This window comes from Argopecten irradians, chromosome 2 (genome assembly GCF_041381155.1).
Source record: "Argopecten irradians isolate NY chromosome 2, Ai_NY, whole genome shotgun sequence".
NCBI lineage: Eukaryota > Metazoa > Mollusca > Bivalvia > Pectinida > Pectinidae > Argopecten > Argopecten irradians.
In genome coordinates this window covers 27,712,302-27,727,868 of record NC_091135.1, presented here as the reverse complement: position 1 = coordinate 27,727,868, position 15,567 = coordinate 27,712,302, and the positions used below count along the sequence as shown (strand labels likewise).

General features: G+C 35.3%; 1 protein-coding gene across 2 annotated transcripts in view; it reads right to left on the bottom strand.

The window, feature by feature from the left end:
- The window catches only part of LOC138315010 (mitogen-activated protein kinase kinase kinase 20-like), a 50,363-nt gene that overhangs the window by 5,299 nt on the left and 29,497 nt on the right, over positions 1–15,567 (bottom strand). For both annotated transcript variants that reach the window (XM_069255720.1, XM_069255719.1), the window contains exons 17-19: positions 1,960–2,094; positions 863–937; positions 318–582 (exon numbers count right to left, since the gene is read on the bottom strand). In XM_069255720.1, the coding sequence (XP_069111821.1) occupies positions 318–582; positions 863–937; positions 1,960–2,094 (475 nt within the window). The remainder of the gene's footprint in view (positions 1–317; positions 583–862; positions 938–1,959; positions 2,095–15,567) is intronic.

Here is a 15,567-nt window from a genome sequence, read left to right as displayed (position 1 = left end):
ATAACATTTATATGTTACCATAGCTTTTACACCTACATTTTGACTCTGGTATAAATATTTGTTTTCAATTTTATTGAATTTTATTTCCAATATGTCCTTTCAGTAATAACATTGACCTACATATACCTGTAGCCATCACACAATTACTTCCTCATCTCAATTAATATTATGGCCATTAAATGTTGAATGTTAATTCTAGCAAATAGATCTTATTTCAAGAAATGCACTTTTTCAGATTTTTCATAACTTTCCACCTTAAGCTCTGTGCTAAGGCTGTGCTTACTCTTGATGGAGCTCTGTGCTAAGGCTGTGCTTACTCTTGATGGACTCTGGTAAGGACACAGTTCCCAGACTCTGTCGCTTGTTCCAGTAGCCTTGCAGTTGTGGTGAACTAGGGCTAGGATGGACAGATGGTGACACAGACTGAGAAGGACGAGTAGGGGTCTGCTGGAGTGTATCCACAGACTCTGGTGGAGACTCGGTCCTCAGTAAGGTCAGGATCACAACCTTCTGACCTGAAGTTGTGGCACTCGAGTCAAGTTTATGATGGTATTTCATAGATTTTGGTTTTTTGACCGACGCCTGCAACATAAAGAAATAAAAAATTTCTCAATGGGGAAAAGTGAATTACATAATATTATACTGTAAACAAACTAACTTTCTTGACAACTATTTTTTTTGTATGGTCATACCCTCACTAGATTGCATTTTGTATTTCACAGTTGTCAGCATTCTTCTTTACCTGTGATTGATTTATGTAAATTCTGATTTCTTTATCAGAACACAAATTTAATCATATTTGAAATTAAGATTTAATCAATATTTGTTTGTATATAGAATGATACATTTTAGCTACACTGACCTCAAACTGTACTCCACATTCTACCTCAACATCTGCTCCAATGCCAGTCTGCCACTTCTCCATAATAAATGGAGGCTGTAAAAAATAATTAAAACACTCTATCTCATCATTGGGTTAAATTTGATTAAAACCCAATATTCTGTATATGTATGTTTGCAGAATTATCTGTTAATGTGGGTAAGTATTTATTTGTTTGCCAATTTTCAGATAAAAAGGCCATGGGTTTTGCTCCCAAAATAATGATGACACAATCAATATCTACCCACAAGGGCAGATAATATAACTCAATAGGCAAAGACAGAATCAAACGTAAATATAGGGTCAACAGACTATTTTATTTCAATTACAGATACTATGGCAAAGGAAGTTCCTGACTTGTAAAAATACATATAAAGCAAGAATTTTCATTGTTTGGTATGTTTGTTTTGAAATACAAATTAAAAACAGAGAAAGAGGAAGTAAGATAACATTAACATTCTTTTATGCCTTTTAATCAAAGGCATTTTCTTAGGCAAGGAGCAATGATACCTTTGTGATATCAAACTAACATCCTCATCATAGCATAATCAAAACAGGCATTAGCCTTCAAATAAATTCTATCCATCATATTACCTTGATCAAACATGTATTGCCTCTGATCATTCTGACAGACATGGACTAGTTTGATTAAATTAACAAGACATTGTAATCATGAGGTATTTTTATTATCATAGAATGTTTACCCTCCAAGAAGACTAATTATCCGGGACCCTTTTACTCCTACACAGAATTGCCCTCCTACCTATCATAATAGCCTATAATATCATACACACCAAACCCTCAAAGTCTACTCATCACCACCTAATCATGCCTACCGTGTGATAGGAATTCAGAATGCCTTTTTATTCATGTGTGTTGTTTGTGATGAAAGCCAAATCACTCTTCAATATCATTAGTCACTTCTTCATCACAGTTATCTAGATAACTTTATTGTCTTTGTAAACTTTCTCACCAAACTTCTCTTCATGTAATTAACTTAAATCTAACCTATCTGGCTTTATTTTTTCAGTGCAGGCAATTTTCTACACTTCCAAAAGCTGAATGAAGTTTATACTTACATGGTCGATTTTGAAGATGCCATGGTTAGAGGAACAAGAGAAACTGACACTTTTAATCAAGGTCAGGGGATTGACATCCTTATCTTCCTCTTCATCTTCATCATCCATCTCCATATACATCTTCCACTTATGATCCTACAACATTCAGAGTCAAATAAAGCTAAACATGGCACATTGGCAAACAACACTAAAACTAAACAAGGCAACATTGGCACACAACACCATAACAAACAATTTAGCTCCCTGAGTTCAATAATTTGTCTTACAACACAAAAGGCCACAGCAATGGTTTAACATCATTGTACCTACACAACACACAAGGTCAAAGCAATGCTAGAACATTGGCCAACAACACAAAATATCAAAGCAATGTCAGAACCTTGTCTCAAACACACAATGTCATAGCAATGTCTGAACCTTGTCTCAAACACACAAAGTCATAGCAATGTCAGAACCTTATCTCCAACACACAAAGCCATAACAATGTCAGAACCTTGTCTCCAACACACAAAGTCGTGGCATTGTCAGAACCTTGTCTCAATCACACAAAGCCATAACAATGTCAGAACCTTATCTCAAAACACACAAAGTCGTGGCATTGTCAGAACCTTGTCTCAAACACACAAAGTTATAGCATTGTCAGAACCTTGTCTCCAACACACAAAGCCATAGCAATGTCAGAACCTTGTCTCAAACACACAAAGTCATAGCAATGTCAGAACCTTGTCTCCAAGACACAAAGTCAGCAATGTCAGAACCTTGTCTCAAACACACAAAGTCATAGCAATGTCAGAACCTTGTCTCAAACACACAAAGTCATAGCAATGTCAGAACCTTGTCTCAAACACACAAAGTCATAGCAATGTCAGAACCTTGTCTCAAACACACAAAGTCATAGCAATGTCAGAACTTGTCTCAAAAACAAAGTATGCATGTCAGAACGTTGTCTCAAAACACACAAAGTTGTGGCATTGTCAGAACCTTGTCTCAAACACACAAAGTCATAGCAATGTCAGAACCTTGTCCCAAACACACAAGGTCAAAGAAATGTCAGAACCTTTCCTTACAATATACAGGGTCAAAGCAATATTAAAATCTTCTCTTTCTTACAACATACAAGGTCAAAGCAATGTCATAACCTTGTCTCAAAACACACAAGGTCAAAGCAATGTCAGAATCTTCTCTTACAACATACAGTCAAACTTGGTTAATACGAAGTCGAAGGGACCACGAAAAAACCTCGAGTTATCCGAGTGTTCGAATTAAGCGAGTTCTCAAGTCAACTGTCAATCTCTTCACTTTAAGTATACACACATGTACTAGTTCCGTATCGTAAGAAAGGAAGATGTCAAAATCCTATATGTACATGCAGTGGAAACCGCTTATATTGAAGTCCTTGGAGAATGCGGAATATTTTCAAAAATTATTCAGATTTCAATATAAACCAAGGAAAAAGACGATGGAATATTGTGTGAACATGGATTAAGCAGTATTTCATTATTGAATATACCGGTAATCAATTTCAATATAGGTGGGTTCCACTGGGCCGCAAAGTTATAACTATAAAACAGAAATATATCCTAAATAGTTATTTAATAAAATCACAACAAATTATTTTAAATATTTAACATTTATCTCCATGTTTACGTAGTTGAAAGCGCGCGGCTTTTTAAGTGTCGTTCTACGCCAGATTTGTTTTTAAATCGGCATTTTCTGCAATCTATTACTTACAAAAAAATCTCATTTGTCATTCGGACCAAACATGTACTTCGTATTAAGCGAGTTTTTGAGTTTTCCGAATTCGAATTTTCCGAGTTTTTTTTAACATAGATAAAGAGGGAATTTGGCCGGGACCGGCTTAGTACTTCGTATTAAGCCGGGTTGTCGTATTATCCGAGTTCATATCAACCAAGTTCGACTGTACAAGGTCAAAGCAATGTCAGAACCTTCTCTTACAACATACAAGGTCAAAGCAATGTCAAAACTATCTCTTACAACATACAAGGTCAAAGCAATGTCAGAACCTTCTCTTACAACATACAAGGTCAAAGCAATGTCAGAACCTTCTCTTACAACATACAAGGTCAAAGCAATGTCAGAACCTTCTCTTACAACATACAAGGTCAAAGCAATGTCAAAACTATCTCTTACAACACACAAGGTCAAAGCAATGTCAGAACCTTCTCTTACAACATACAAGGTCAAAGCAATGTCAGAACCTTCTCTTACAACATACAAGGTCAAAGCAATGTCAGAACCTTCTCTTACAACACACAAGGTCAAAGCAATGTCAGAACCTTCTCTTACAACACACAAGGTCAAAGCAATGTCAGAACCTTCTCTTACAACATACAAGGTCAAAGCAATGTCGAACCTTCTCTTACAACATACAAGGTCAAAGCAATGTCAGAACCTTCTCTTACAACATACAAGGTCAAAGTCAAGCATGTCAGAACCTTCTCTTACAACATACAAGGTCAAAGCAATGTCAGAACCTTCTCTTACAACATACAAGGTCAAAGCAATGTCAGAACCTTCTCTTACAACATACAAGGTCAAAGCAATGTCAGAACCTTCTCTTACAACATACAAGGTCAAAGCAATGTCAGAACCTTCTCTTACAACATACAAGGTCAAAGCAATGTCAGAACCTTCTCTTACAACATACAAGGTCAAAGCAATGTCAGAACCTTCTCTTACAACATACAAGGTCAAAGCAATGTCAGAACCTTCTCTTACAACATACAAGGTCAAAGCAATGTCAGAACCTTCTCTTACAACACACAAGGTCAAAGCAAGCATGTCAGAACACTTCTGTCTTTACAACATACAAGGTCAAAGCAATGTCAGAACCTTCTCTTACAACATACAAGGCAAAGCATGTCAGAACCTTCTCTTACAACATACAAGGTCAAAGCAAAGTCAGAACCTTCTCTTACAACAACACAAGGTCAAAGCAATGTCAGAACCTTCTCTTACAACATACAAGGTCAAAGCAATGTCAGAACCTTCTCTTACAACATACAAGGTCAAAGCAATGTCAGAACCTTCTCTTACAACATACAAGGTCAAAGCAATGTCAGAACCTTCTCTTACAACATACAAGGTCAAAGCAATGTCAGAACCTTCTCTTACAACATACAAGGTCAAAGCAATGTCAGAACCTTCTCTTACAACATACAAGGTCAAAGCAATGTCAGAACCTTCTCTTACAACATACAAGGTCAAAGCAATGTCAGAACCTTCTCTTACAACATACAAGGTCAAAGCAATGTCAGAACCTTCTCTTACAACATACAAGTCAAAGCAATGTCAGAACCTTCTCTTACAACACAAGTCAAAGCAATGTCAGAACCTTCTCTTACAACATACAAGGTCAAAGCAATGTCAGAACCTTCTCTTACAACATACAAGGTCAAAGCAATGTCAGAACCTTCTCTTACAACATACAAGGTCAAAGCAATGTCAGAACCTTCTCTTACAACATACAAGGTCAAAGCAATGTCAGAACCTTCTCTTACAACATACAAGGTCAAAGCAATGTCAGAACCTTCTCTTACAACATACAAGGTCAAAGCAATGTCAGAACCTTCTCTTACAACATACAAGGTCAAAGCAATGTCAAACCTTCTCTTACAACATACAAGGTCAAAGCAATGTCAGAACCTTCTCTTACAACATACAAGGTCAAAGCAATGTCAGAACCTTCTCTTACAACATACAAGGTCAAAGCAATGTCAGAACCTTCTCTTACAACATACAAGGTCAAAGCAATGTCAGAACCTTCTCTTACAACATACAAGGTCAAAGCAATGTCAGAACCTCTCTCTTACAACATACAAGGTCAAAGCAATGTCAGAACCTTCTCTTACAACATACAAGGTCAAAGCAATGTCAGAACCTTCTCTTACAACATACAAGGTCAAAGCAATGTCAAAACCTTCTCTTACAACATACAAGGTCAAAGCAATGTCAGAACCTTCTCTTACAACATGCAAGGTCAAAGCAATGTCAGAACCTTCTCTTACAACATACAAGGTCAAAGCAATGTCAGAACCTTCTCTTACAACACACAAGATCAAAGCAATGTCAGAACCTTCTCTTACAACACACAAGGTCAAAGCAATGTCAGAACCTTCTCTTACAACACACAAGGTCAAAGCAATGTCAGAACCTTCTCTTACAACATACAAGGTCAAAGCAATGTCAGAACCTTCTCTTACAACATACAAGGTCAAAGCAATGTCAGAACCTTCTCTTACAACACACAAGGTCAAAGCAATGTCAGACTTCTCTTACAACATACAAGTCAAAGCAATGTCAGAACCTTCTCTTACAACATACAAGGTCAAAGCAATGTCAGAACCTTCTCTTACAACATACAAGGTCAAAGCAATGCAGATGTCAAAGCAATGTCAGAACTCTCTTACTCTTACAACACACAAGGTCAAAGCAATGTCAGAACCTTCTCTTACAACACACAAGGTCAAAGCAATGTCAGAACCTTCTCTTACAACATACAAGGTCAAAGCAATGTCAGAACCTTCTCTTACAACATACAAGGTCAAAGCAATGTCAGAACCTTCTCTTACAACATACAAGGTCAAAGCAATGTCAGAACCTTCTCTTACAACATACAAGGTCAAAGCAATGTCAGAACCCTCTCTCAAAACACAAGGTCAAAGCAATGTCAGAACCTTCTCTTACAACATACAAGGTCAAAGCAATGTCAGAACCTTCTCTTACAACATACAAGGTCAAAGCAATGTCAGAACCTTCTCTTACAACATACAAGGTCAAAGCAATGTCAGAACCTTCTCTTACAACATACAAGGTCAAAGCAATGTCAGAACTATCTCTTACAACACACAAGGTCAAAGCAATGTCAGAACCTTCTCTTACAACATACAAGGTCAAAGCAATGTCAGAACCTTCTCTTACAACACACAAGGTCAAAGCAATGTCAGAACCTTCTCTTACAACACACAAGGTCAAAGCAATGTCAGAACCTTCTCTTACAACATACAAGGTCAAAGCAATGTCAAAACTATCTCTTACAACATACAAGGTCAAAGCAATGTCAGAACCTTCTCTTACAACATACAAGGTCAAAGCAATGTCAGAACCTTCTCTTACAACATACAAGGTCAAAGCAATGTCAGTACCTTCTCTTACAACATACAAGGTCAAAGCAATGTCAGAACCTTCTCTTACAACATACAAGGTCAAAGCAATGTCAGAACCTTCTCTTACAACATGCAAGATCAAAGCAATGTCAAAACCATCTCTTACAACACACAAGGTCAAAGCAATGTCAGAACCTTCTCTTACAACATACAAGGTCAAAGCAATGTCAGAACCTTCTCTTACAACATACAAGGTCAAAGCAATGTCAGAACCTTCTCTTACAACTGTGCAAGGTCAAAGCAATGTCAGAACCTTCTCTTACAACACACAAGGTCAAAGCAATGTCAGAACCTTCTCTTACAACACACAAGGTCAAAGCAATGTCAGAACCTTCTCTTACAACACACAAGGTCAAAGCAATGTCAGAACCTTCTCTTACAACATACAAGGTCAAAGCAATGTCAGAACCTTCTCTTACAACATACAAGGTCAAAGCAATGTCAGAACCTTCTCTTACAACATGCAAGGTCAAAGCAATGTCAAAACTATCTCTTACAACATGCAAGGTCAAAGCAATGTCAGAACCTTCTCTTACAACATACAAGGTCAAAGCAATGTCAGAACCTTCTCTTACAACATACAAGGTCAAAGCAATGTCAGAACCTTCTCTTACAACACACAAGGTCAAAGCAATGTCAGAACCTTCTCTTACAACAACAAGGTCAAAGCAATGTCAGAACCTTCTCTTACAACATACAAGGTCAAAGCAATGTCAGAACCTTCTCTTACAACATACAAGTCAAAGCAATGTCAGAACCTTCTCTTACAACATACAAGGTCAAAGCAATGTCAGAACCTTCTCTTACAACACACAAGGTCAAAGCAATGTCAGAACCTTCTCAACAAATGTCAGAACCTTCTCTTACAACATACAAGGTCAAAGCAATGTCAGAACCTTCTCTTACAACACACAAGGTCAAAGCACATGTCAGAACCTTCTCTTACAACACACAAGGTCAAAGCAATGTCAGAACCTTCTCTCAAAACACAAAGTCAAAGCAATGTCAGAACCTTCTCTTACAACATACAAGGTCAAAGCAATGTCAGAACCTTCTCTTACAACATACAAGGTCAAAGCAATGTCAGAACCTTCTCTTACAACATACAAGGTCAAAGCAATGTCAGAACCTTCTCTTACAACATACAAGGTCAAAGCAATGTCAGAACCTTCTCTTACAACATACAAGGTCAAAGCAATGTCAGAACCTTCTCTTACAACATACAAGGTCAAAGCAATGTCAGAACCTTCTCTTACAACATACAAGGTCAAAGCAATGTCAGAACCTTCTCTTACAACACACAAGGTCAAAGCAATGTCAGAACCTTCTCTTACAACATACAAGGTCAAAGCAATGTCAGAACCTTCTCTTACAACACACAAGGTCAAAGCAATGTCAGAACCTTCTCTTACAACACACAAGATCAAAGCAATGTCAGAACCTTCTCTTACAACATGCAAGGTCAAAGCAATGTCAAAACTATCTCTTACAACACACAAGATCAAAGCAATGTCAGAACCTTCTCTTACAACATACAAGGTCAAAGCAATGTCAGAACCTTCTCTTACAACATCAAGGTCAAAGCAATGTCAGAACCTTCTCTTACAACATACAAGGTCAAAGCAATGTCAGAACCTCACTCTTTACAACATACAAGGTCAAAGCAATGTCAGAACCTTCTCTTACAACATGCAAGGTCAAAGCAATGTCAAACCTTCTCTTACAACACACAAGTCAAAGCAATGTCAGAACCTTCTCTTACAACATACAAGTCAAGACCTTCTCTTACAACACAAGGTCAAAGCAATGTCAGAACCTTCTCTTACAACATACAAGGTCAAAGCAATGTCAGAACCTTCTCTTACAACATGCAAGGTCAAAGCAATGTCAAAACTATCTCTCTACAACACACAAGTCAAAGTCAAAGCAATGTCAGAACCTTTCTTACAACAACAAGATAAAGCAATGTCAGAACCTGTCTCAAAACACAAAGTCAAAGCAATGTCAGAACCATTTCTTACAACACACAAGATAAAAGCAATGTCAGAACCCTGTCTCAAAATACAATGTCAGAACATTTCTTCAGTCAAGAACAATACACAAGTCAAAATACAATCACATGTCAGAACCATTTCTTACCACACACACAAGATAAAAGCAATGTTGATCAAAGCAATGTCAGAACCTTGTCTCAAAACACACACAGATAAAAGCAATATCACAACAGTGTCTCAAAACACACCAGATAAAAGCAATGTCACAACAGTGTCTCAAAGCACACAAGATCAAAGCTCTGTCAGAACCTTCTCTTAAAAAACACACCAGGTCAAAGCAATGTCAGAACCTTGTCTTACAATACACAGGTTAAAGCAATTGATGCCAGATTCTTGTAATACAACATATAAGGTCAAAACGATATAAGATTTTTGTTTAATATCACACAAAGTAAAAGTGATATCATAACCTTGTATCATACAACAAGAGTTCAAATCAATATCAGAACGTTTTGCCTTACAACACATAAAGCAATGGCATAAAACTTTGTTGCCCCTAAAATGCACAGTTAGCTAAAGGCTAAAGGAACCGTCAGAACTCTATTCTACAACAGCACACATGGTGACAATAGTGTGGACTATTTAATGATTCAACAATACAATGTTATTATTGATCCAGAACAAAGGAATTCAATCAAGGCAAGAACAAATCAACAGAACCTTGCAGCTCTAAAACAAACAAATAAACAAAATTGAATTAATATCCTTCAATATACACAGTGTCATAGCATTGACTATTACTGTCAAATAATAGCATCCAAGTTATCCAGAATAATAGCCCACAGTATACAAACAAAAAAACAAAATTGAATTAATATCCTTCAATACACAGTGTCATAGCATTGACTATTACTGTCAAATAATAGCATCCAATGCAAGTTATCCAGAATAATAGCCCACAGTATACAAAGTTAAAGCAATGCCATGTCATTTTCTTACAGCATGCAATGTCAATAGAATGCCAAACAATTATTCTATATACACGAAATCAAGGCAATGTAAAACACAGATATGAATGTTCTGTAGAAGGATTACTCTCTTTATTTAAGGATTCACTTAAATCGATTTTTTTATGTTATATGTTATGGTGATATAACACAAAAATCTGAGTGTACTCTAAATAAACCACAAAGCGGTTTATGATGAGAGTACACTCAGATTTTTGTGTTATCATATCTCCGTAACATAAAAAAATCTATTCAAGTTAATCCTTATAATTCAATTTACTAAAGATAATCTCTTCAATATTCAAAATTCATTTTGGGACTCTTTTGTCTATGAAATCATTACGCCGTCATCTCAGCCAATCAGAAGCAACGTTACAAACGGCGACACCATTTTTTTCCTTTATGGGCTGATAAATTTAATATTTAAGCCAATGAAAATGTTCGTAACAAGCAAAATTGAATTATCATCAATTAGTTATGAATCTAATCAATCAACATTTTCTTTGCTTCTATTTTGCAACATTTGTGTCCTAATCACTAATGATAAACTCTCAATATATCCCTTTTTTTGGAACCAAAGTACAAAGAGCCGGGCGTTTATCACAGTACAGCACCAACTATATGCTGAGAGGGTGTTTATGGATGCACAAAGACCAGAGTTGGGCTGCAAGATGTCAACAAGATTGGTTTGAACCTGGAGTCTAGTATGTATATACCAGATCCTATAAACAATTCCTAAGTGGATACAGTGTATATACCACCCACTGCCTCTGTCTGGGGGATTCACTTATCAAAACAAACTTATTATTACAATATTATGACACTTGCTATTGTAACAGTTCATACCAAGCTCAATGAGAATTGAACTATGTTTTTTTACAGTGAAAATGTCACTGCTAGAAACCTATTTTTAAATTCATATGTGACACTATAAGCTGTAAAAATTACCAGTTTTAAATACAATGACTCTGCTCATTTGTGATCTAAAACTGGCATGAAAGAATGTTCTTTGATCATTTCCACCAAAAAATACAACTAAAAGACTAAAGAAAGAACAATTTGTTTTCATAAATGGAGATATTTAAAGCCAAAAATGGTCTTGAAAGGAGTAAATGACAAAGTAAATTCTTTTAGAATATAGACAAAAAAAGATCTAGAATATTTTTCTTCATTAAAATATGTTAAGATACAAATTAAAAAGCTCCAGAAAGCAACATAATAATTTCCCGAGAGACACATAAAGGAAAAAAAACAACAACCAATCAAACAAAAGCAAAGATGCCTGAAAGTTCAGCTTTCATTAGCAAATTTCTTATAAAGACAAGAAAAATCAAACAACTCGGAGGTGATTACATAGCAGGATATTATTGAGAGACTGCACCTTCTCTAAATGAGTAGGAATGTGGAACATTTGAATGTTTAGAAACAGTGTCGTAATAACTACTGTAGGCTGATTGATGTCTGCTGAGCAAACCGTATAGTGCAACAATAACTACCGAAGGCCAGTGAGCGAAGAAAGGGACAGTTCCCAATGACTCTAGATATTTACTATCTGTGGCAGTTCACACACCATCAACTGCTTTCACTAAACTATTGTTATGAAAACTTTGCCAAAACAGCATAATTTCTTGGCTTGGTGTCAAAACTCATATTGGTGAGCCAGAAAGGAGATATAAATCAGCAAATTGTTTGAAACGAAAATAAAAACGAGAAAATATTGAATTATGTCAGTGAGAGTTTTGTCTGTTATTAAGACCCTGACTGTAAATAATAGAAATTCTGGAGAAACGACTGAATTAATGACTGCAACACAAAACACAATTATTTTGTGTGAGTGTTAAAATTCTATTATTATAAGGAAATGATGAATTACATGATAGCCTATACACATTAAATAATTCTACCAAACATCTAAACATATCTGAAATGTAACCCTTACAGAGCTAGTTTGTTGACTGGTAAACTGTTGTAGTTTAAAAGAAGGAAAGAAACCTGTGTAATAAGCCTTTTTTCTAAAATTCGTATATTGAAAATACTTTTCAGAAGTTGCATCAATAACGTAAAACATTTATTTTTCTATAGTAAGTAAATATATATAGGTATATACATGATGCAATTATTATAATGACTTTTTCTTTTGACATGTGCCAAATTTATAATGTCAGCTTTTTACAATCCTAAATTATAAGTCTTTCTGGTGTGTATAAATTTAAATTACTTTTGAAACTGTTGCCATGACAATCTCACAAGGGGCAGGAATCTTGACTACCACGATCACATCTGTTGTGTGTAAGGATCCGGTTAGTTCCTACACTAGGACACTTCATCTTATACAATTATTCCTTTCAAAAACAAATAAACCTCCCAAATTCTTATCAAAATCATCTTTTTTTGAAGCAAATCTCAAGCCAATAATTTCATAGCCAAATTGATCAATTAGACATACAAGTAAATTTGAACTTAATCATTTAAACATTAAATTCATAGACAAACAGATTTTATCTTAATATCATCAAACTTTTATAATGAAAATAATTTATCTCTGAACAAACTCTGGCTTTGTCTTCTTGTTTATATATAAGCTGTAAATTCATCATCAGATTGTACTTTGTTGACATTATATTCAAATCTCAATAAATTCATACACCACAAGGGAAAGAAGGGACATAACTCTTGTAAATGTTGCACAACTTTGGTTTAGTATCAGCAATTTGAATACAAATTAGATTCCACTTGTTGGAGGACTCTCAGTTCCCAGAGAAATTCACAGACCTCCAAGGTTACAGGAGCCTCAGGACACTGCACTATGAGGTTAATGTGCATGTATAACTCACAACTCAAGGTAGCCTCTAGTGGTACAAATGAATTGTTGATTTTACTTTTATTATGCAGGACCAAACATGGGTTGGTCGCAAGTATCCTTATCTTGCAATTCTCCTTCTACAACACAATATGTCAATTAATTTAACAGCTTAATATGATGTGCCTGGACCATATAGCTGCAAATAGCTGTTTATATAAGTTCAATCAATAATAGTGTTCTTGAGTTATCATTTTAGAGGAGAATTTAAGATTAACTGATAATTTTGACATTCTCAACAGTTCAGTCTTGGCTATAATCAGAACCTTGTGGTTTATATGCTACAGATTTATTCCACTTCACAACTAACAATGACATTTTTGTAAAAACATATGTGGTATGAACCAGTCTCCACATCGTAATTTCTAAATATATCTGCTGACAAGGTTACTCTATTTTTATACATAAAATCAATTAACGCACCAATTAGCTGTCATTTTTTGTGTCTGACATTGACAAAAATGAACTGCTTACTGCACATCTACATTACGCTTGGCTGCTGAATACTCTATCAACATGCAGTTTTTCTTACTGCATGCTGATTTTTCCTACATCAAAAACAGATTTTTTACAGAGCCCAGCATGTACATGGCCCGATGTTAAAAAGGGCAGTCAGCTGTTCAAGGCTTAGCCCCATGACAGGCTCAAGTACTGTGATAAACAGGATATCACAGGGACTTGGAGGAACTTTCCTCAAAGACCACACAGGGTCTTATTACACAGTACAATTAACGTATTTCCCTCATAGATCATATAGGCATTTCTTTTTGTTTGAAGGAAAATAATCTTATTAATAGAATAAATTATACAGGTACATGTATATTTCAAGGACACATGGATTGCACAGGGTACCACTGGTCTGTACCATTAAAAGGTAACTATAAATGCAGATGTACATTAAGGGACTTTTTATGTTTATAACATAAATATATATAAACACAGGGATTGATTTTGGGTAATATATTATAAATATAAAATTATAGGAAAACCATTACATGCACAAGCTTTACACAAGGGCTATTAAGGGTATTACAGATGCAATATTTGTTTTTGTGCTAAAATAGTACACAAAATATTTTGGAAATAATAAGGCAAGGCCAAAGTAGAAAAGTTTTATTATCATTCAGATATGAGAGGTACTCATTTCACCTGTCCTCCCAAAATACTACAAGCAAAAAGCAAATAACATGTAGGTAGTAATAATGAATTACAAAGATTGTTTTTCTGGGCTAGGTGATCAATCTCTACTTGCCCATCATTCCGACACACAGGGCATGCTGACATCCTATTAGCAGTCTTATGTCCTTACATACTTATCATTAAAATGATATTTCCTGGAGATGGGAGATTAGGACTGTTGCCATGGAGACTATATACTGATCTACATACATCTCTCTCTCATCACACACAAGGAAAAAAGTCACACTCAATCCACAATCAATTCTTAGTTTCTGTAGTAAATACATTAATGAATCTAATATTCTAACATCTACTTAATTAATAAGTGATTTTAAAATGCTTTGTCTGCATCTAAAATCATCTGAAAAGATGTTACATAAAATGTGCATGAAATTATTAGCAAATGCTTGCAAGTTTATAAATATGATGTTTCTTTCAAAGTTCCATAAAAGAAAGACAATATTTTACAGCTAGCAGTAGCTAAAGAAGCTTTTCACCCGAGGCAAGCTCAATGATTTTTATAAGATTGTGTTTTTCATACAAAACAGACCCATTGACTTTTTGTAAAGGTTTAAGGTTTTGAAATAAAAATGTTATAAAATTGGGGCCATCTGATCATAGAATAATAATTCCAAACATTAAATAAAAAATGTAATGAATATGTTAATGAAGCACTGTCTTGATTAAGAACCCTTAATCAGGGAACAAGCGATACCCAAATCATCTGAATTTACAAAACGAGGCAGCAAACGTCCAATTAATCCATTTATTGGCCTTTACTGACGACAAGGGTTCTAGTTGTGTTTAATTTTCCTCTCTCTTATGGTCAAACAAGTTATAAGGCTGAAAGTTCCTAAATTAATTATGATTCTTTTGAATTTAAATTATGCATAATTACATTGGAATCATTGTCATTTAAATGAATATTAATCATCCTACAGAGACAAGGAATTGTGATTATATCAGGTCCAAACTGCTTTTAGATCCTTTGTACAATACAATCCCCCTTCATCCAAAGTTTTTGTTCAAATCAATCTGGACTGAATATCCCAATATTTTGTGTGATAGCATGAAATGGATACAAATGTGTACTACAATTTTTTTTATAAGTCACAATTTTTGTCAATTAGTTGTACCAAAAAACACATATGATGAAAGGTTTGTTGAGATTTGCTGATTAAGAAATAAAGACTTGGAATATGGAGCCTGAACACTAATGACTTACCATAAAGTAACAGGTAACTCAATAAGTATGCTGGCTTCTATCACTGTACTAAAGAATTCCACATGCTTCTTGTGGGAAATTAAGGCCAACAAAATAGATGATAAAAATAGCAAAGCTAGACTCTGCATCAAAAATGGCTTAATCAGATACTTCTAAA